The following is a 22,485-nucleotide window of genomic DNA, read 5'->3' on the forward strand; positions in this document are numbered from 1 at the left end:
ATTTATTTATTTATACATCAGAACTGGGGTACAGGCCAGAGGGGGCGAGAAGATTCTACAGCGACAGAGTGGGAAGCAGAACTGGCAGATTGAAACAAAGTACACTGCTCAGGGGAACAGCAAGGCGGTCAGGAGAGGTCTGCCACTCCATGTGGGTCAGCTCCCTGGCCAGGGATTAAACTCGGTGCTGCTGTGGCTATGATAGCTTCATAGTGCTGTGCTTTAACCAGTTGGATAACCAGGGAGGTTCCCCCAAGTAAAAATATTGAAGGCAAATTCAGCTTTATGTTCCTGCCAACTTCGGTTTCTCTTGTTTATCACTGTCATAATGGAAATTGACTTTGAGGAAGGAGACCCTCATTGCCTGCATCCCTTGCTGGTATTTCAGCAGCCACTAAACTTTCCTTCTTTTCTTTGTTAGTAAATTTGTAGTCAGATGCAGACAGAGTGACTTTGTTATCTAACACTGGTTGTAAATTTGTAATCTCATTCTGTATACTGACTATCATTCTGAAGCTTATTGCCCTAAACTGCTCCTTACCTCAAGAAGATAGACATTTTTCTCAGATTATTGGAAAATTTAACACAGACTCTATAGAAGATAGTATACCTGGTATGTTGAAGATTATCTTCATTTCATTCTCTATGGCTCTTGAAACATTAATTTTCAGAAATGTCCAAGATGACTTGGTTCTTATTTGTTTACAGATCTGTCTTCCATGGCTCTTTAGTTCAGTGATTATACTTTATTATTATTACCAGCTCTGTTGCTTGCCACAATGGTTGTCATTAATAAGTATACATTTTGAAAATGATTGCTAAATAAATAAATGTAAAAACAGTGTGATTAAAATAATTCCATATATGACATATCAAATTGCAAGAACAATGTAGTTTCTTTTAAACACCGGAACTTTGTAAAGTATATCTAAAACTTAAATATTAAAATAAGCTAAAAATAAAATAAGTAAAATGACATGTATAAATTTTGGAGAGACTTACTTGTTTACCATTTCTTTCTGCAAGATAGCATAGTCCAATAATTGCTCCAAGAAGTCTTAGAGAGATTAGGGCAAGAGTACTAAGGAAGGATAGAGTTGAGCAATCAGGAAACATGAAGTTGGCAAAAAAAAAAACAGAACTGAGACTCAGAGTAGGTCAATGCCAGGTCAGGTTCACATACAGAGAAGCCAAAGACAAATTTGAAATCTAAAGGCAAAATCCTGAGCAGGACACAATTGCAAAGTATATGAGAAAAAAATAATAAATTAACAGTTATTTAAGTCAGGAAAGGGTCAAACAATCACAGGGGCTAGGAAAAGAGTTGGGTTGAGTTGAAGAAAGACAGGGCCTGCTGGAGTAATGAGATGTGAATACAAGAAGAATCCAAGACTCTGAAGTAGTTATGCAATAGAGTGAGTTCAGAGCCAGTGTTGGAGACCAGAGTTTATACATAAACTCAGGGAGTACATGACTGTTTCTATCAGACATTAGGTCTTTCCAGTCAGCTGTCTTTCAAACAGCCCTCCCACATAGAAATATTCTACCGTTGGGACTTTTGGTCATCAGATAATAATAGTGACATGTTTAGATTATGCTTGTAATAAAAAGAAGTATCATCAGCTCTCCTAAACTTGACTGGAGTTGAGAATCTAAAGAGAAATATGATCTGCATTATTTATCTAACAGTCATCATTTATCAGTCTCAAGGCTTGAGGTTATGTCTCTAGACAAGAAAGTAATGGGACTTTTAAGTAATGGGAGACAAGAGTAGAAAAGAATGTGTAAGAGCCAAAATTTTTATAGTATGATTGCCTTTTTTTTTCCATTGGATATCTTGGGCTGCCACTCGCAGTCTATTATTGTGGTAATTATTCTGAGCAAGTTAGAAGCAATTATTAGAAGATGAAGCAGATAGAAGCAACCTGAAAGCAACAAGAATAAAAATCTGAAAGACTAATGAGAAAACAGATGCAAACATAGCAGAAAATGTAAAACCAAAACACTTTTATTATGTAAGGGTGTCCCATATTAGAATTGTTTATTATAAGTGAGTATTATAACAGATTTACTAGTGAAAATTACATTAAATTATGCCTCATTCTTTTATAAATTCCAGAAAAAAAGACAATAATTTTAGTTCAAATGTTTAATATAAAAGTACAATGTTAAACGGTTTAAAAATAGTAACAATATGTATTGAGCATGTAGTACCTGGCAGGTATTATTCTAGAGGCGTTATGTTGAACTCATTCGGTGCTTGTATTACAATATGAAGTAAGTGCTCTTACTATTAACACTTTATACTTGAGAAAATGAGGCAGTTGAGAAAGATTAAGTGCCTTGCTTAAGATCACAATCTACAAACCAGATTTGAATCCAGACACTCTTAACTCCAGAACCAATCTTTTGTCAATATTTATTATCAGATATTTCAAATATTCAGAAAGTTGACAGAACTGTACATTCAGCACCTGGAGTCTTCAGTTATCAGTTTATAACATTTGCTGTATACATATAGATATGCATTCTTCAACCTATTCACTAAGTCTTTTTTATTTTTGGATGCCTTATTTTAAATAAGTTGAAATACAAGTGATCTCACCCATAAGCACGTCATACTTCAGTGAGTTACTCAATGTTTGTTTATAAGATAAAACAAATAAATGCTCAAATCTTAAGGGTAGTATTGTAATAATTTTCACAAATGTATATACCTTTATGCTCCAAATGAGTATAGGATGTTGAACATTACTATCACCCCAGAAAGTTCTATCATCCTTCACAATCACTGCCCATTTCACTCCTAAAAATTAGGATTTTATCTCTTTCATTCCTTCATGTAAAGTGGATCATGTAGTGTGTGACCTTTTGGAGTAAGGCTTCTTTCATCCAATATAAACATGATTTAGATAATTACATATTTCCTAAAGAGTGGGGTATTATGCTGGGAACCACCTATATTCCTCCAAGTTAATGTTCATTATGCTTGTTCACCTTGATTTTACAGTTTTTGACTTGATGACTTTTGTTTTTTAAAGATTTATTCATACAGAACTGGGGTACAAGCCAGAGATGTGGCGAGTGAGAGGATTCACCAGAGACAGAATGGGGAGCAGAACAGGCAAATCTATGAAGTACACTGCTGAGGGGAGCAGCGGGCGGGTCAGGAGAGGTCTTCCACGCCATGTGGTCACCTCCAGGGCAGGCAGGGATCGAACTCATGTGGAAGTGGCTTTAGCTTCTTAGTGCTGTGCTTTAACCCGCTGTGCCATCAGGGAGGGCCTGACTTAATGACTTTTACATAAAGAAAATTTCTAGACAATCCCACTTGGCAGCAACTGCTCAGTGATTCAAGTTAGCAGTTAAGTTACCCCAGCAAGCCCAGTGGGTTTTTGATGTCTTTAATGTGGCTATATTATAGTATCAAATTATTTATATGTGTCTGAAACATAACTTGTAAGAAATTTTGTGGAATAACTTCAAAACACTCCTTGGTTAGCAGCTATCTCTACAACTCTGCTTTCTATTCAACAGTGGAGAAGACTTAAAACTCTTAAATATTTTTCTTCAATGTAAAATAATACACACAAGGATGTCAAGTAAGAACATGAGCTAGTAGAATTAGAAATATCTAATCCAACATAACAACTCACAAATTGTAGTCACTCACTAAGTGAGCTAATAATTATAATTACTGAATTATTACGCTTACTATTGATTCTTGCTCAGATGTTCAAATTATTATTTGATAGAAAATTATTTTTCTATAGTATGCTCCCCTATATCGATGCTAATTCTGGTCCTTTCCATTGATATCAGAGTAGTGACTTGTACTTTAATCAACAATATAAGATATTATTACAACAGAAACTTTGTTAGAGTCCAAGGATACCTGAGTTGTCTTTGATGTAATTCTTGCCAAAACTTACCTTTTAAGAAAGGCACTCTAATGGCAGATTAGCTAGTAATCTTTTTTTTTTTTGTATTTTTTTCAGGATTTTACACTGCATTAAGGTCACTCACTGGAAAGCATACTACCTGAGCCATATTTTATAAATTCCCCAGAGAAATGCCCTTACTGAATTATGATTTAACAATTAATAATTTACAATCTTCACTCAGCCATCTAGAATTTGGACATTAGCCAGTTCCATTTGATGAGTGTTTGCATTCCTTTGTCATAACATAGAAGACAATGCCTGTAATCTATGCATTCACCTAGTCAACTACACAAACTAGTTTCATTCAGTGTCAGCCTATCACTATGGAAGTCTTTTGGGATAACCAATAAAGTTGGGAGAGAGAAATAATACTCAAAGTCAGTTCTGCAAACTATGTTTTTTGTGTGTGGTCCGTTTTATAGAACATGATATCCATGGGGGAATTCTAAAGTTTAGAATTTAAGGAAAGTATAGCACAGGCTATATTATTGGGGTCTCATAATTAGTAGGGAGCAGAATGAAGAATCAAGATTATTGTTAGGAAGTGACAACGGAAAACGAAAACAAAAAGGGGAGATTGTATTTGGACTAGCGGCAGGTAAGTAGAATTTTGAGGTTTCAATGGAAGGTGTCCAAAAATATTTTCTTTTTTTTTTTTTTTAAAGATTTATTTATTTATTCATACAGAACTAGGGTACAGGCCAGAAGCTCAGGGGCAGTGAGAGGCTTCACCAGAGACAGAGTGGGGAGCAGAACAGGCTGATCGACGAAGTACACTGCTGAGGGGAGCAGCGGGCGGGTCAGGAGAGGTCTGCCACACCATGTGGTCACCTCCGGGGCAGGCGGGAATGGAACTCATGCAGAAGTGGTTTCAGCTTCTTAGTGCAGTGCTTTAACCCGCTGCGCCACCAGGGAGGGCCCCAAAAATATTTTCAATAAAGGCAGCTTCTTTACAGCAAGTTTACAACCTCCATTTTATACACTTTTAAGGACAAGTTTTTGGGTATTTTTTTCCCTAACTTTATTGTAGGACATTATAATGTAAGTTTTGGATACATAGCACTAGAAATTAACATTTGTATATATTCCATCAAGCTCACCACTCAAGCTCTAATTCTGTCCTTCAGCAACATTCTTTTATTCTTTATACACATATGTTTCATAATGTTTATTGGCAATCAGAATGAATCCCTTAAAGAAGAAAATACAAGAAGACTTTTATTGTAATCTGAAAAGATAAATGTAAAAATACTCTGTTAATGTAATGGTTTTGTTAATATAATGACTCATAGGTTTAGTTTAGTTATATTTAAGCTTTTAGGTCATGTGATACTCTATGAAATGTCAGTCCAAAGATTTATATTGGAAAGTTCACAATTATAGTTTGCCACCTTTCAATGTTTGGATACAATTAAATTGTTCTTCACAACAGTGAAGAAGTCCATGCTTCCTGATTGCTCGCAACAGGGAACTTTTTCTGCTTATATATACCTATTTTGAAAATAAGTATTTATTATCCTGAGCCAAATATATTCTGACTTCAACTCATTGATCCTAATTTATCTTTTTTAAGAAAAATATATGTTTAACTTCTTTTCTACGAAAGAATCATTCAGATACTTAGAAACAATAATATTCTACTTGAGTGTTTTATGCTTCAATTGATAGGTCATTGATTCTTTTACTTGGCCACAGATGGTTGAACCTAATCAACATTCTGATTCTTTTGGAAGACTCTCCAGTCTACATACATACCTTCTATCTGTGGTCATGGATTAAAGCAGAATAGAGAAGGACTGCCTGCTCCATTTTCATTCACTACACGAAAGTTGTATTAGCTTCCTTGGCAGGCACAAATCAGTATTGACTTGTAAGGCAATAGTGATTAAGTAAAGCCATTGGCTTTCTGTGGTACAAAAACATATTCCTCTTCCCCTGAACTTGTGTAGGTTGGTTGCCTTAGTTGAAATTTTAAAATTTTGTATTTATTTCTACTATAAATTATTCTATTCAGTTTCACTTATATTTTGAAGACATAATAATGTTATCACAATTAAAAATTCATATTTATTTCCTACCTATTATCTGCCAATCACTGGAGTAGGTAATTACAGCAATATTATTTTATCTTATACTATTTAACCCAAAGAGAAATCCCAATTTTATGACCATCAGGTTTAAAAATATTAACTAATTTGATTGATACCTCTCAGTACATTAGAAACAGAATTTAAGATATGGATGTAGATGTCTTCCAAACTTCATGATTTTATCTGTTTTATATGTTTATACTAGCAAAAAGGCTTGGCTCAATATAACACTATTTGACCTATATTCAAGAAATTCCATGTAAGAAACACAATTTCAAAAGTTATTAAATATTTTTAAGGAAGAATTTAATCAGGAGACATAATCAGAGCTATAAGAAGAGCTACAAAGCGTGAGATCCAGAGACAATATAGACTGCTTTTGAACAAAAAAGTCTTCTGTGTGAAATAATCAAAATTGGTCTCCAGTGACTTTAAAATCTTTCATTATAAAGGAGAAAATGAAAGATATACTTCAGAAAAAGAAAAATGATTCAATAGGCAAATAAATGAAGCAAAATTAGCTACTTCGTAAAATTACAAATTAAGTATGACAAAATGTAATGTAAAGCTTAAATTTTAAGAATGTTCCTTGGATACATGTATTTGGCTATTGTTCTTTTATTCATATCCTAATGTTTTAATTGTAGTTTATCCCAATTTACCACTTTTTGTATAAAACTGAAGAAAAATTATTTCTTGCAGGTAAAAATTGGAAATGGCTTCTCTAGAACCTAAGAGCCTTGTGCCTTTTACCAGAGAGTCTCTTGAACTTATTAAACAGCGTATTGCTAAAAAACACAGTGAGGAGCATGAAGAAGATTTAAAACCAAATACTGACTTGGAAGTTGGAAAGGAGCTTCCATTTGTTTATGGAAATCTTCCTAAAGGATTGATATCAGAGCCCTTGGAAGATGTGGACCCATACTACAAGAATAAAAAGGTAGGGCTTAGTGGAATTGATTGTGTTACACTTTCATTTTCTAGAGTTTCATAAAAATGTAATTGAAATGGTATGGAAAGAGAATAAATAATAAATATCAAAGTCATTGTAAGATATAGAAAACTGAGTAAGAAATTTCACATATATTTGAATTTTATCTAAACTGATAGGTTAGATTGTTTGGGGTTGGGCTATACTGTAATAACTTGCTAAATTTGGGGCTGGGGTAGGAGCATGTTGGTTATTTAAAGTTATTGATTTAAAAATAACAATGAAATTTCTATGATAGGTACAAACATTTCAAAAGTTGTTGATGTGCTTACTCATTCCTTAGAATAAAGCCAACCTATATTTTATTTATCATTTTTATTTATTCATACAATCACATCCTATCTTATCCCCAGAATAACTTCAGAAATCTACTAAATATTTTAACAATCCAAGAACAAGCACAACATAACAAAATAAGAATAATTATGGTCAGAAAAGAGAGATCTTTGTAAACTGAAAATGTTGTAAAATGCTTCATTAAGGAAATAGAAATGAAGTTACAGCTTGGTGAGCCTTTAAATTTTAAAATGGTGAAGGGAAGATATATTAACAGACACGATTAATTAATTCTGGAATAGGGGAGAGAAGGGATGGATATAGAGTTAGGACCCTATACTTGTGTTGTAATATGTGGGAAATAAGATGAGATAATGGATCAGTCAATATGGATTGAATGCAGTAGCCAAAAGACTAGAGTGATAAATGTTGTTTAAATGAGATTATTCTGTAGATTTCTAAATGTTTAGTGCATGGAATAAATAGTGTCAGAAAGATGTCATAGAGTGAATAGCCCAGTTCTGAAATCAAGAGGCCTGAACTGGATTATGGGAATGTTTTGAAAAGACAAAGATGTAATAAATCAGAGAAGAAACGAATGATCTGTGGACTAAAATGCTGAAGTTTCTAGCCTGGAAGATATTTGTGCTACTGTCCAAAAGAAAAAAAAAAAGAATTTTACACACACACACACACATATATATGTAAGATTGTGGGCAAATGTAATTTGATATTTTTAAGAACCTTATTGATATTTCCAAATGGGTGAAATGGAATTGAATCAATGTCCCTGGATGGAACTCAAAGTGATCATTTTGTTAACCACAGACTTCTTTTGAATACCTTGCTTTGTAGAAGAGTATTGGCATTTTGCAGTGTAAATGTATATATTAACAAAGAGACTCCAGTATTTCTGATAACCTCTATGGGTATTATGTATTATTATCTATAAAACACCTATAAAACTTTGAGAACATTTCAGTGTAAATGTAGCTTCAACCTCAGTTGTGTTCTACTTCCAGATTTGCTATGCTGAAGTCCTAACACTTTATATAACATAGTATAACCTTAGAGGTAACTTTAATACAGAAGAGTTCTGAGTTCTTTATATTGTATACTGATGTGGTGGGCAAATCTAGTGTTGTTGCTGAAAATAAAACTAATGATTATGAAAAATAAAACAAATCCAGTATATAAACATAACAGAATAAAAGACGTATTAATGATTACAAAATTATTAAGAGTTGATTATATTGTCTATTGTGATAAAGATTACATGCAAATAATTCTAAAATTAAATAATTTCAATATTAAATCATTAACTGGAAAGTTATTATGTCTGGAATTACTCATTTCATCACAATGACATGTAATCTGGTTATCTTGCAAATATATCTTGTGTGAAGTTTGAGGTTTTTCTGGAAAAATTCACAAAAAGCACATTTTTAAAAAGGTTTATTTATGCATACAAAACTGAGGTATAGGCCAGAGCTGCAAGGGCAAGGAGAGGATTCACCAGAGACAAAGTGGGGAGCAGAACAGGCCTACTGATGCAGTACACTGCTGAGGGGAGCAGCGGGTGAGACAGGAGAGTTCTGCCACGCCATAGGGTCATCTCCATGGCTGGAGATGGAACTTGTGCTGAGGCAGTTATTACTAGTTTTATAGTGCTGTTTTTAATCTGTTGCACAAGGGAGGCCACAAAAAAACACATTTTAGATTTTTTTTTTGGTCCTTTTAATTTGATTTGCAGTTTTAAATGGGAAGTTGGAAAATAGTTACAATACAGGCACAGATATCAGCTGATTATATGTTGAATAAGTATTTTATTGAAGAGAATGATAGCATAGAGTTAGTTCCATTTAAAACATGTATTCATAAAATATTAATATACATGTATTCACTAATATGTTTGTACAGATGCAAAAATATAAATGTCAAGTCATTTTATATACCTGAATCTCATTGCATGATGCCATAGTATATGAAAGATTATATTATATTCTGTATATTAGCACATAATAACATTTGATAACATTGTGTTGTATTCAGTATATTACATACTATTTGTTATAATCTATATAAATTTATGCACACATGATAAGTGAAATTTCAAAATGAATGTGTATGTATAGTAAAATTGTATATATGAGTGTGTACACAAGCAGATATATAAATACTTTCATTTATTATAAATACACAAACCTACATGTATTACACAAAATTTAAGACTAAATTCTAGGATATTTCTGAACTTTTGTTATATTTTTATTTTAATACTTCTCTATCCCAACATATTAGCTTTACATGATATAATTTTATTTTTTAATGTATTTATTTCAATAACATATCTATGGGTTATTACAAATAATTAATGTTAATTTTCAATGCTTTGTGTTGTTGTTACTATGCAATCACATGTTTTATTATGGTCTTGAAATAATTTTTAGAAAATACTTATTTATTTATTCATATAAGAAATGGTGTGATAGGTGAGAGGATTCACCAGAGACAGAGTAGGGCATAGACCAGGAGGATCTACTGAAATACACTACTGGGGGAAGCAGCAGATGAGACAGCAGAGGTCTGTTTCACCATATGGGTCACTTCCCTGGTCGGGGATTGAACGCATGCTGCAGTGGCTGTGGAGAGCTTCATAGTACTGTGCTTAAGCCCTTATGCCAACAGGAAGGGTCCTGAAATAATCTTTTTTAACATGTGGTACATTTTGGTACGTTTAAACGTATCTTAAGGAGCCTGCCTATTTGGGAGACTGAGAAAGAGGTGGTGCTTAAGCCAGGAGTTCTGGGCCGTAATGCACTATGCCATGTGGGTGCCCACACTAAATTTGGCATCAATGTGGTAACCGCCCTGGAGCTGGGGACCATTAGATTGCTGAAGGAGGGGTGAACTAGCTCAGATCAGAAACATAGCACTTCAAAACTCCCTTGCTGATGATTGTATAGCTTTGTTTCTATTACATTTGTTCTGCAGGAAAATGTGCATAGCAAGTAGCTTTCTTTGGTAGAACACTGGCAAAAATAATAAAAGATCAATTTTCCTAAGTATTAATACTTCTTTAAAAAACCATTTCCATTTAATTTAGTCTCTAAAATAATATGGATTATAAGAAACATGTAACAGAATTAATAACTGAATGATATGTTTCTTAGTCCTGATTCCACTTAATTTTTCCCCTTCTTACAGATTTTCATGGTATTAAATAAAAAGAGAATGATCTTCAGATTCGATGCCACCTGGTGTACATTGTCTCCTTTTGGCTCAATTAGAGGAGCAACTATTAAGATTTTCGTCCATCCATATCCTTTTCTATTGTCTTTAAACTACACTACTATAAAATGTAACTAATCTTTTAAAATGCTATGGCAGTCTTTTCCCTTTAGAATTGGTATATCATTGAAATCTGGGTTATACTGCTCTAAATGTTTCATATTTGAAAATACATTTAAAATATACTTTCTAACATACATGACAATAGTAAATATTCACAAATGTTAATTCTCATTGTTTTTTTTTATATAGAGAATATACATTTTGATATTTTAGAAACTTTTATCTTACAACCATGTACAGGTAAATAAACAGATTATAGAAACATTTCTAATATCATTTATTACTTGTTATTCCTTGACTGTGACCTACTTTTTTCCAACTGTCAATTTTAATTAGCGTCCTGATTGATTGCATTTTTATGCCCATGACTGAATTGCCAGAATGGGGCCCAGCATTACAGTAAGTTATGCATTTTTATATATGCTCTCATAATTAATTTTATATTTAACATATTGTACAATAGTACATTATATGTGATATACTATACCATTGTACAATTTAGTATTTAGTTTTATAGGTAATATCCATTGTATGTATGTAGTATTTATACACTTACACAATAATAATTATACAAAATGATGAATTTTCCAAATGAAAACAGATATATCGTTTAAATTTTAATGGCACTTCTTGCCCTTTTATTACTCCTAGTTGGATTTTAAATGTCTCTATTAGTTATGATGATCACATCTGAGGGAAGTAATCTTTTATTGTCAAACAATGATAAAATATATAATATCTGTGGTATTATACAAGTGAAGTTTTACTTTAAAATTAATTATTAATGATTACTATAAACTTTTCAGTGCCTCAGATTTATTTCAATTCCTCACTTAGTTTACTTCACATTTAAAATTGCTTCCTTTCCATTCCTAAGAAATTATTTTCTTCCCTTGTTTTCTGTTCTACTTTTCTTTCCTGAGGTACTTGCATAGTTTGACTTGCATGGACTACAACTGGGGTAAGACTTAGTAAGTTTTCTAAAGAAGCAGTCTTTTTTCATGATTACTCTCAAGCTTTAACATTGTTCTTAAAACTAGTTTTAAGAAGATAAAGATAATACTAGCTTGAAAGACAAATATAATGCTGATTCACCATAAGTCATTGACTATGCACATAATAAAGGTCTTTCTTACTGCCTTTCATTAAATTAATTATTTTATGATTTCTTTTTTTTATTTATTTGTGCATACAGAATTGGGGTACAGGCCAGAGACTCAGGGGTGGCGAGAGGCTTCACCAGAGACAGGGTGGGGAGCAGAGCAGACAGATCCATGAAGTACATTGCTGAGGGGAGCAGCGGGAGAGTCAGGAGAGGTCTGCCACGCCATGTGGGTCACCTCTGGGGCAGGCGGGAAGCAAACTCATGAGGAAGTGGCTTTAGCTTCTTAGTGCTGTGCTTTAACCCGCTGCACCATCAGGAAGGTCCAATTATTGTATGATTTCTAATGTGGAATAAGTTTGATGTTTAGTATTTTCATCATTTATCCAAATATACATGAAGACTGTAAACCTGGAGTAGGAACTTTTTGAAAAAACTGCTAGGTAAATTTCATGGTTAATACCACAAGATACATCCACCCTAGAAACTCTGGAGGCCTAACCTACAATTTAAGGACACATGCTTTTGCGTGTTGTGGTTGGTTGGTGGTTGACTGCTAGATGGTTTTCATAGACATAGTATTTCAGCACTGCCAATGTAGTATCTCACTTTTAACCCCATGGCATTTTTTTTGCAGGACAACTTTGCTTGGAATTTACACATTTGAAATACTTGTGAAACTCATTGCAAGAGGCATCTGGGTAGGATCTTTCTATTTCTTTGGTGATCCATGGAACTGGCTTGATTTCATTGTAACCTTGTTTGAGTGAGTATTTCTTTAGTCTGCAAACATCCCATCTTAATATTTTTCTGAGCAAATTCTTTTTATATAGAAACATTCACATTGAGAAAGTTATGTTTGCAAAAATCCAGTGAATAAAGAATAGTTCACGAATCCATAATCATAGTGAGTTCTCTCAGGTAGCGCTAATTGAACTGTTTTCAGAATATGCAATAAAAATAAAAGAAATGGGAAACTGTGTCCTAAAGGAAGCAAAAATAATAGAGACTTAATGTTTGTATTTTATTGTTTTTTTTTAAAGATTTTATTTGTTTATGCATATAGAACTGGGGTACAGCCAGAGGTGCAGGGGCGGTGAGTGTTACAATAAATTCTAGTTATTTGTATGTGTATTTATTTTTCAATGTTTTTATATAGTATACTTTTTTATGGACACCAGGGAGGGCCCAATGTTTGCATTTTAAATGATTATTTTCAATGAACAGAAAATCCCCTGTGATTTGGGAAATGATTCTAGAATAGCTCATATTATCTCCAATCTAATATTTATTTAATTACATTGCTTAATATCAGTAAATATTCTAACCGAATAAGGTATTTCACACACACACATAATCACAGTTTCTAGAGTGCTACAATAAATTCTAATTATTTGTATGTGTATTTATTTTTCAATGATTCTATATAGTAGATTTTTTTATGGTTAAGGAAATAATCACTGGTATCAAACTGCTATAAAAATTATGTGAAGTAATATTACATTTATAGGGTATTAAATACGTTTTTACAATGACCTCTATAAAGAACAGAATCAGTGTCTACTTGATAAGCAATCAAAAAATAGTAGCATATAGCTGGAATTATAATCATTACCACTTCTACTATTATTACCATTATTTCTGATGCATATATCTTAATTCTTTCTGTTGCTGTTAGCTGACACTTAGCTAATAAAGTTAATGTTTAAGGACTTCTTGGATTAGGCCAGGTGTTAGTGCATGCACTTTACACATATATTAACTTACTTAATCCTTACCAAATAATTCAGAATGGGAAGTATTATTATACCTCTCTTACTTTGAGGAGAGACATAAAAATGGTTAAGTAACTTTTGTTGTCACACAACTAGTAAATAGTGGAGCCTGAGTTTCCACAGAAGCAGTCAGGCTAGAGAGGCTACACCATTAGCTTTGGGACACCTTCTACCATCAGCGTCATTTTCCCAATCATTATCACTGTCATCTCATCATCAAAATCACCAACATCATTACCAATATCACAAGAAGCTTGCTTAATGAATTTTAATTTTTTAAAAGATGGATTTTTCTTATTTCAACTATCTTTTCTATAATTATATTATATATATATTTATGAATATAATATAACACATTGACAATAGAATAAGAGTACTCACACTATCAAAAGTTTATACACTCTTAGGATTTATTTGTGGATTAATATTTACCCAACTATCTTTTATTTAGTAGCAGCTTTGTTAATAATGCAACTATTTATAATGTGGAATAGTAAAGCATGGGAAACAATAGGATGTGTTTTAAAAATAATTTTCAGGGCCCTCCCTGGTGGCTCAACAGGTTGGGATGCAGCACTGCAAGCTAGCCGCAGCTTCCTCAGTGCAGGTGCGATCCCCAGGCCCAGAGGTGATAAACATGGCATGGCAGACTTCTGTCCTGCCGGCTGCTCTCCTCAACATTGTACCTCTATCTGCCTGCTCTGATCCCCACTCTGTTTCTGGTGAATTTTCTCACTGCCCCTGCACCTCTGACCTGTACCCCAGTTCTATATGCATAAGTAAATACATTTTTATTAAAAAAAATAATTTTCAAAGAGGCAAAAAAAAAAAAAAACGGAATTAAATAACCGTAATTTAATTCCACAGGCTTATAGGGAGATACTCACCTCAAAAATTCCTATCAGTCTTCATAATTGTAAGGAATTTGAGAATTCTGAAAATCATTCCTTTAATCCAAGGTAAGAATTGACACTAGCTTCCTTTTGTTAATTTTTGCCTTCTGTATTTTTGTATACTCATTTAAGAACTATTAAATTGAGCAATGTTTCACCTCTGCAATTAATAAATTATCTGATCTTTAACTTTATTAGTCAATCTAAGAAAGGCCAAAGTAACATCTAATTGTCATTTATTTGAGGGAGTATCAATATTTAAGATAATAGACTAATCAAAATATATTGGTTTTTTTGGATATTGTGATTCAGAAGTATTATGAAGTAGTTAGATCAATAAATTCAACAAGTGTGATAAGACTAAAAAAGACCTATAAGCAACTTAGGTCTGCTAGAGTACCTTGAAGAAGGCCAGACACTTGTATCCTATATCTGGACTGGACAAAAAAAGACAATTTAGGGTTGTGGTGATGGATACATACCTTGTGGTGATAGGGTAAAATAAAACATTGAAGAGAGCTAGGGAAAAAGAGTAGAGAGGAAGGAAAAGGAAAGGAAGGAAAATAATTTCATCTCTGAAGAGCAATTACATATTTTGGGGGTTTTATTTCTTCTTGTTTTCTGCATTTTCAGAATTGAGCATGTATTATTTAATACTTAGAAAGTGAATGTCCTTAAGTAAGTTTAGCTTTAAAGTTGAATTCTTGATTAAAGAGCATTCTGATATAAACACAATCTACATATATCACAGTTAGATGTTACTCTCAATACTAACCATAGAAATTCTTCATGATTTATTCTATCAGTTCCAAAAATTGAAATGTTAAAATGTATATGAGGGAATAGTACGAGCCACTGCTATTTCAAACTTTATTTTGACATTTGCAAATAATTTTGATTTATATCTCTATATCTTTTTTTTTTTTGCTTGTAAACAGTGGTGATTTGAATTTAAAGCAGTAACCAAGAGAGAAAGTTTGTCCTCTATGTAGTAAAAAGAAACAAACTAATAATAATTTTAAAGCATTATATCTGAATTATTGTCAAATATAATACATAGTATCAATGCAGAAACTTCTAAGTTTGAGTTTTATTCATTCTTATTATATTAAGATAATGGTGAATTAGATGATATAACATGTAGCTACTGGTGGAGCATACATTTGCCATGGAAGAGCTTACTAGTGTTACCTTTTTGATGTTGTTATTTTATTTTGTCAAAAACCAAAACTTTATCTTTCAGGTCTTAAGTCTTATGTAAGGATCCTTACCCATTGCTTGAGGAAACTTATTGGAATCATTCTTCTCACTCTGTTTTTTCTGAGCATATTTACTCTTATTGGGAAGGAATTTTTCATTGGCAAGCTCAAGCATAAATGTTTGCGATGGCCCCAACAAAACCAAACTGAAATCCCACACAACAAAACTGAGAATCCGTATTATGTTCGAGGTAAGAATCACTTGCTATCTGTGTCCATTGGTGGAGTGGTTTTCATAAAAATGTTCAACACTCAACTTCAGAACAAATTCAACATTAAAATAAACATCAAGCAAATGCCATAACTATGCTGATGTGCTAATTTATATGATTTCATTAGAATAACAAAGTTCCAGACTTCAGACAGTTAAAACAGGAAAACCTGTTTGGAATTGCTAAATTTACAAAGGTTATTCTTTAAAAGAATGGCTATATCTTATTTATAACTTCATAAGAGTAAAGTCCTCATCATACTATATTCAGTAAAGATATTTAAAATATAAATGTAGATTTACTCATTAGAAACTTTGAAGTGACCATATAAGCTTAAAAAATGGTCCACATTATAGAAATTTCTACTCTTGTTGGATTTCAATTACTATTGCCTATTTTAAATACTTTCAAACAAACTCATCTTGGGAAGCTATACTTTGGTATCTGGTGATAGCTATTTGGTTTATGTATTACCCTGAGGTCTAATTTTGAAAGGGATTCTCTTGTTTTTATTCTGATCTTTGTCATTCTGGGGACATTGAAGTACACAAATTGCCAGAGAGCTTCTGGCCTTCAGCATATACTAGATAAAAAGGGCAGTTTCCTAAATTAAAATAAGGTCAGGTTATATATTTTTCCTTCTCACTATAGAGAGAGATGTTCATCTTCTATGTAGTTTTAAACAGGCATATGGACAACATACAAAATATAATTTCTGTCCTATTTTTCAGAAACAGGCAACTTTTATTATTTGGAAGGAGAAAGATCTGCTCTTCTTTGTGGCAATGAAACAGATGCTGGGTAAATGTTGTTAATGCTTTCATCTATCAAGTTAGTTTTCAGCAATCACTAATATTTATTGAATGGCTGTTACTGCTTTTAATGATGGTTTTCATTTGATGACATCATCTCATTTTAATCATCAAAAGCATTCTGAAATATGAAATATGGAATACTATTAATTCAGTTTTACAGAAAGAAGCAATTGACAGACTAATTAAATTATTTATTCAAGGTCAACATGGCAGATCTGAGAATTAAACAAGGATCTAACACTATTTTCTGTGTAGCACAAAGCTAGTGAGAATTATCAAGAAAGACAATATTATCTTTTCTTTGGCCAGAAGCCTTTGGAGAAAAGAAATATTAAAGACATACTTTGATTTCATGTATTTATGACCTGCATATCTTGTATGACTACAGATTACATTAATAAAATATTTAATCTGATCATTCCACCAAAGATGTAAGTACTACTTATAAATTATTTATATGATAAATATTTTCTCAGCCTCAAACGATAATGTCTAAGGGTTTAGGATCAGTTCATTTGAAAATTAAACCCTCAATTACTATAGTAGTTTTATTCCTATCAGTGTTATTTTCCTTCAGTTGCACTTTATTTTTTGAAAGTGAAGTATAGGTAATAAACAAAGCTTTAAGGAAGGGCTAACAAAAGCCATTTGTGCTGCCCCCTTTTTTTTTTCTGTTAGCTTATCATGCTTCTTTTACAGCAACTTAAAATCTCACTCACAGCTTTTTAGCTGGGTATTGGCTGGGGAAAGACTCCCTGGAGAAAAAGGAGCCCTTTATTTATTATTAATGGGCAGATTGTACATTTATTGTTTGGCCATAAACTGAAAGTATCCTAAGAGTAAGCACTTTTTCTTTTCTTTATCTTCTTTAGTCAATGCCCTGAAGGATATGTGTGTATGAAAGCTGGTGCAAATCCTGACTGTGGCTATACAAATTTTGACAGTTTCGGCTGGGCCTTACTTTCCCTATTTCGATTAATGACACAGGATTTCCCTGAAGCACTTTATCACCAGGTAAGAATGGAGAATTTGCCCATGTGTGAAAGGGTGTTATGCTCCTCCCTTCTAAAATAATAGTCAAATATAATGTAATGAATTAAATTATTATGTAGAAAAAGTGGAGACAGAAGAAAAAGAACCAGAATATCAAAATATATGCCAGAACTACCCAAAGCTGAGCTCTTATGCATATCTCATTTAATCCTGAAAGAATACTACAGCGTCAGTCCATATATATGTATTTTGCTTTTTGTCTGAAGACACTTCAGATCAGAGCTGTTGGATAATCCTCACCAAACATAACATAAATGTCATTGCCCTATTCTCCTAATTTGTAATAGCATACATTTGCTATATTGATATGTGTGTGTGTGTGTGTGTGTATATATATATATATATATAAACTATATGTATAACTATATATAATACTAATATATATATATATTAGCTAAGAACATTATTAAGTACTATTTAGTTAACAAAAATTAAACCTATGAAATTACCATATATTAAACCATTATCTATAAATGCCTGCAAAGTGCTATTTCTTTTCAGATCTTCTATTTCTACTCATTAGCCTTTAATAGTTAATCAGTTATAATAGCAGTTTGCTGTTATGAGAGGCTTTCTCCATAATTGATATTTATAGTAGAATATACAGTGCTATTTTAGCAACATAGTTAACATCACAGGATTTTGTATAAAATTAAAACTTTGCTTTAAATTTCAAGTTTTTATAGTTGAAGGAACACTTTTTAAAAAACACATACATGCACACACACACACACACACTTTCCATGCTTTTTATGATTAGATAAATTATGGTGTGTAGTAGACATGTAAAGGCAATTAATAATGTTAATATAAAAATCCTTCAAATGTTTTTAAATTTCCATGGTATAAGTTTAAAATTCATATATATGTACATAGTGCCTCTCTATACTTCTCTATATTTATGTCCTAACAACATCCTAATATATACTTTCTGCTTTATTTGAGCATAAGAAAAGTTTGCTGTTTCCTAAATGAACTTTCTTACTGCATTGCCTAAATTCATGTTTCTATCTCTCTTTAGTCTCATACTTCAGACTCATGTCACAAAATCAGATTTCTTCATTGAACTTTCCCCACATCCTCCTTTCAGTTAGGCATATCCTCTCTGGAATTTCATGGTACCCTAAACTTGTCTGTTAGTTGTTTATATTTTCAGTTGCTTGTTTGGCTTTTCCTGTCACTGGGGGATATACTACCAAAGAAGTATTTATTATTACCTTAACTTTATGTGCTCAGCTCTAATACATAAAAAAGTTTGATGAAGTTTTAGTAAACAAAGTAATGAGTGAATACTTATGGATTGTGTCACTTTTTATAAGAGTAAATACCTTGTCTTTTTTTCTAATTGTTCTCAAAGTCTGTCAGCTAATTTTCTTGTTAATATCGGGTTAAAAGAAATTCTTTATTATTACACATGAAATGAGTATTCTGTCTGGGAGTGCACTGGTTTTGAAGTACATATAGGACCTTCATTGCTACTACATTCTAAGTTTTCATTGGCAAAAATAGGTAAGCTTTGCATTAGTTTGAACTGAACTTGGACTCTGCATATTACTTTAAACTGAACTGACTAGTGATAGGGAAATTTAGCAATTTCTTGAAAGTATTACAACTCTTGGTTGAGAGAATATTATTTTGCATTCACTCAACACAAATTTTTGATTGAAGTACTTTTAATATGTCATGGGCACAAAAATGAATAGTTTCTATTCTCATGGAATGAAGCTGTATTTTAAAATATTAAGGTTTATTGCATACTTGCCATCGGCTAATATATTCATATACATTGTTTCATTTGATTATCATAACAAACTAAAGATACAAGGGTAATTACTCCCCATTTCATAGCAAAATATAAAGAAGTGCACATTTTTCTATCCCATTAAGTGTTTACTTTCCTCTCTGTCAGCATCATATAAGGAAAAAGCAAAAATTTAGATTCAGGCATTCCCTCATAGATGTGAGATCTTTGGCAAGTCATTTTGCATACCTAATTTTCATTTCCCTTGTATATATTGGAAATAATAGTAAATACCACATAAATGTGTGGCACAGAGTTAATGAAATAGTGAACATGAAACATTTACTAATGTAAATGCTCTGTAGAATGCTTTTTAATCTCTATTACTATCTTCTTGATATATGACTTAAATGACAGCTAATTTAGAGGGGGAAAAGTCCCCCTCTAAATTTCAGGATTTACCAAATCTGAAATTAATGACTCACTGGGATAAAAAGGTTTATTAAAATTGCTTTTAAAAACAAATATATTTCAGCCCCTCCCTGGTGGTGCAACGGGTTAGGACGCAGCACTGCAACCTAGCCACAGCCACTTCAGTGCAAGTTTGATCCCCCACTGCGGGGTGACCCACATGGCCCAGCAGACCTCTCCTGACCCACTCGCTACTCCTCTCAGCAGTGTACTTCATCAATCTGCCTGTTCTGCTCCCCAGTCTGTCTCTGGTGAAGCCTCTCACCAACTCTGCACCTCTGGCTTGCACCCCAGTTCTATATATATAAATAAATAAATCTTTAAAAATGTTTATACTTCAAGTTAATAAGAAATTGCTTGATAAAAGTTAGAACTTCCTATTAAGCTATAAACATTCCTAACTATATTGTCAGCACAGTATTTCCTATAAATAAAACTTATCTGTTGATTCAAATAGATACTTGAAAATCATTACCATTTGTTTTATTGAATTGTGTTTATATTCTTTTAATCAGTAAGGATAAGTCAATGAGTATATTTTGGATTTGTGATGTCTTCTTATAAATTTATAACTTTAAATTTTCTGATCAATCTTTTATTGCGGGGGACCTTGACCAGCAAGGCCGGAGAGTCGGGGCCCCAGGTCCGGCGAACAAAAGAAGCAGTCACACGCGTGTAGCAGAACAAAGAAAGAGCTTTTATTAGGTTTTTATCTCAGCTTTATACAGGAGGAGAGGGATGCGAGGAAGGGAGAAGGCCAATAGAAATGCAACATGTTTTGGTGGCAGTTGGTCTCGCGAGGGGCGAAAATGGGCGAGAAAAGAAAGAAGAAAAGGAAAAGGTGGGGGCAAAGGGGTTCTTCCCACATGCCTTTTGCAACCCGGATGTTTTTCTCTATCCGGACTCCATTTCACCTTTTTATGGCTGTTGACAGACTCCAGATGCCGGCCTCGGTCCCCAACATTTTATGATAATTATGAAATAAAAGATAGTCAATACTCACTTTGGGAATGTAAAATTTTGTGATTTTCTAACCACAAATGACTCATATAAATGAATCATTAGACCTTTCCATGTAATTTGTCTAATAATTCTTCACCATAGCAGGTGTTCTGACACATCTAGAAGTGTTCCTTTTCCCCAGATTTTTTTTTTAAGATTTATTTATTTATGCATACAGAACTGGGATACAGGCCAGAGGTGCAGGGGTGGTGAGAGTGGGGAGCAGAAAAGGCAGATCGAGGAAGTACACTATGCTGAGGGGAGCAGCAGGCCAGTGAGGAGAGGTCTACAGTACCATGTGGATCACCTCCGGGGCTGGGATCTAACTCAGGTTGAAGTGGCCTTAGCTTTTTAATGCTGTGTTTTAACCCACTGTGCCACCAGGGAGGTCCCCTCCCCAGGCTTTTTAATAAACCTGATTTTGTAGCTTGTTATTCTTCATATATTTAGTCATCTTACTGAAAAAATAATCTTCCTTGTTAAGACTCTCCAGATTTTTAAATTGAACATGAAAGTTTTTTTTCTCTTTTCATGTTTTCTCTATTAATGAAGACATAGACATCAAATGCTCACCCCAAATTCATAAAATGACTACAGTCTTCCACTGACTTGTACCATATTTTGGACCTTTCATATATGTTTTGAAGTTGAAGAATGCTTTGCTTTTTCTTCAGATAGACCCAGTCCTTAAATTGTTTTGTGATTGTATCCCAACTATAGCTAAATTGTTTTCATAAAAAAATTTCATTTTAAAAATCATATAATAACACAAAAAGGTAAATAGTTTTTCATTCTTTTGTCCTATTTTACATCTCTCCTTAGATCCTCTATGCATCTGGAAAGGTCTACATGATATTTTTTGTTACAATAAGTTTTTGGTTTGCCTTTTATTTGGCAAGTTTGTATTTGGGCATAATTGCTAAGGCTTATGAAGAAGAAAAGCAGACAGCTACTGAAAAAGCTAAGAAGACTTACAAAGAACTTCAAGAAGGAAATAAAGCAGCAGAGGTATATATTTTTAATGTCTCTTATAATCAAATAATTTCAGTTATTGTCTAAAAGTTTTGGAATATATTTGTCTTGTAGTAGATGCCTCCTATCTATATGTGGCACATATTTATAAAAGAAAGTGATTTTGTTAAGATGTTTCATATTTAGGGGCCTCGCTGGTGGCGCAGTGGGTGAGGACAGAGCACTGCAAGCTGGCTACAGCTGCTTCAGTGCAAGTTCGATCACTGGCCCCCAAGGTGACCAACATGGCATGGCAGACCTCTCCTGACTGGCCCACTGCTCCCCTCAGCAGTGTAATTCGTCCATCTGCCTATTCTGCTCCCCACTTTCTCTGGTGAATCCTCTTGCTGTCCCTGCACATCTGGCCTATACCCCAGTGCTGTAGGCATAAATAAATAAGTCTTAAAAGAAAAAAAAAGATGTTTCACATTTACTAAAGATCAGAGTGCATTGTGGTAAAAGTGATAAACATTTTTAATATGTGTATTATATATTA

The 22,485-nt window shown here is 33.2% G+C and overlaps 1 protein-coding gene across 1 annotated transcript in view; it reads left to right on the top strand.

Annotated features, from left to right (window-relative positions):
* SCN7A (sodium channel, voltage gated, type VII alpha subunit) overlaps positions 1–22,485 on the top strand; it is a 78,371-nt gene that overhangs the window by 16,440 nt on the left and 39,446 nt on the right. Inside the window, exons 2-10 of the mRNA XM_012727112.1 lie at positions 6,737–6,974; positions 10,509–10,621; positions 10,965–11,054; positions 12,395–12,523; positions 14,400–14,491; positions 15,669–15,875; positions 16,628–16,697; positions 17,584–17,725; positions 21,801–21,986. Coding sequence (XP_012582566.1) covers positions 6,750–6,974; positions 10,509–10,621; positions 10,965–11,054; positions 12,395–12,523; positions 14,400–14,491; positions 15,669–15,875; positions 16,628–16,697; positions 17,584–17,725; positions 21,801–21,986 — 1,254 coding nt within the window. The 5' untranslated portion in view covers positions 6,737–6,749. The remainder of the gene's footprint in view (positions 1–6,736; positions 6,975–10,508; positions 10,622–10,964; positions 11,055–12,394; positions 12,524–14,399; positions 14,492–15,668; positions 15,876–16,627; positions 16,698–17,583; positions 17,726–21,800; positions 21,987–22,485) is intronic.

Source organism: Condylura cristata, unplaced genomic scaffold (assembly GCF_000260355.1).
Source record: "Condylura cristata isolate star-nosed mole 26May11 unplaced genomic scaffold, ConCri1.0 scaffold00002, whole genome shotgun sequence".
In the NCBI taxonomy this organism is placed as follows: domain Eukaryota; kingdom Metazoa; phylum Chordata; class Mammalia; order Eulipotyphla; family Talpidae; genus Condylura; species Condylura cristata.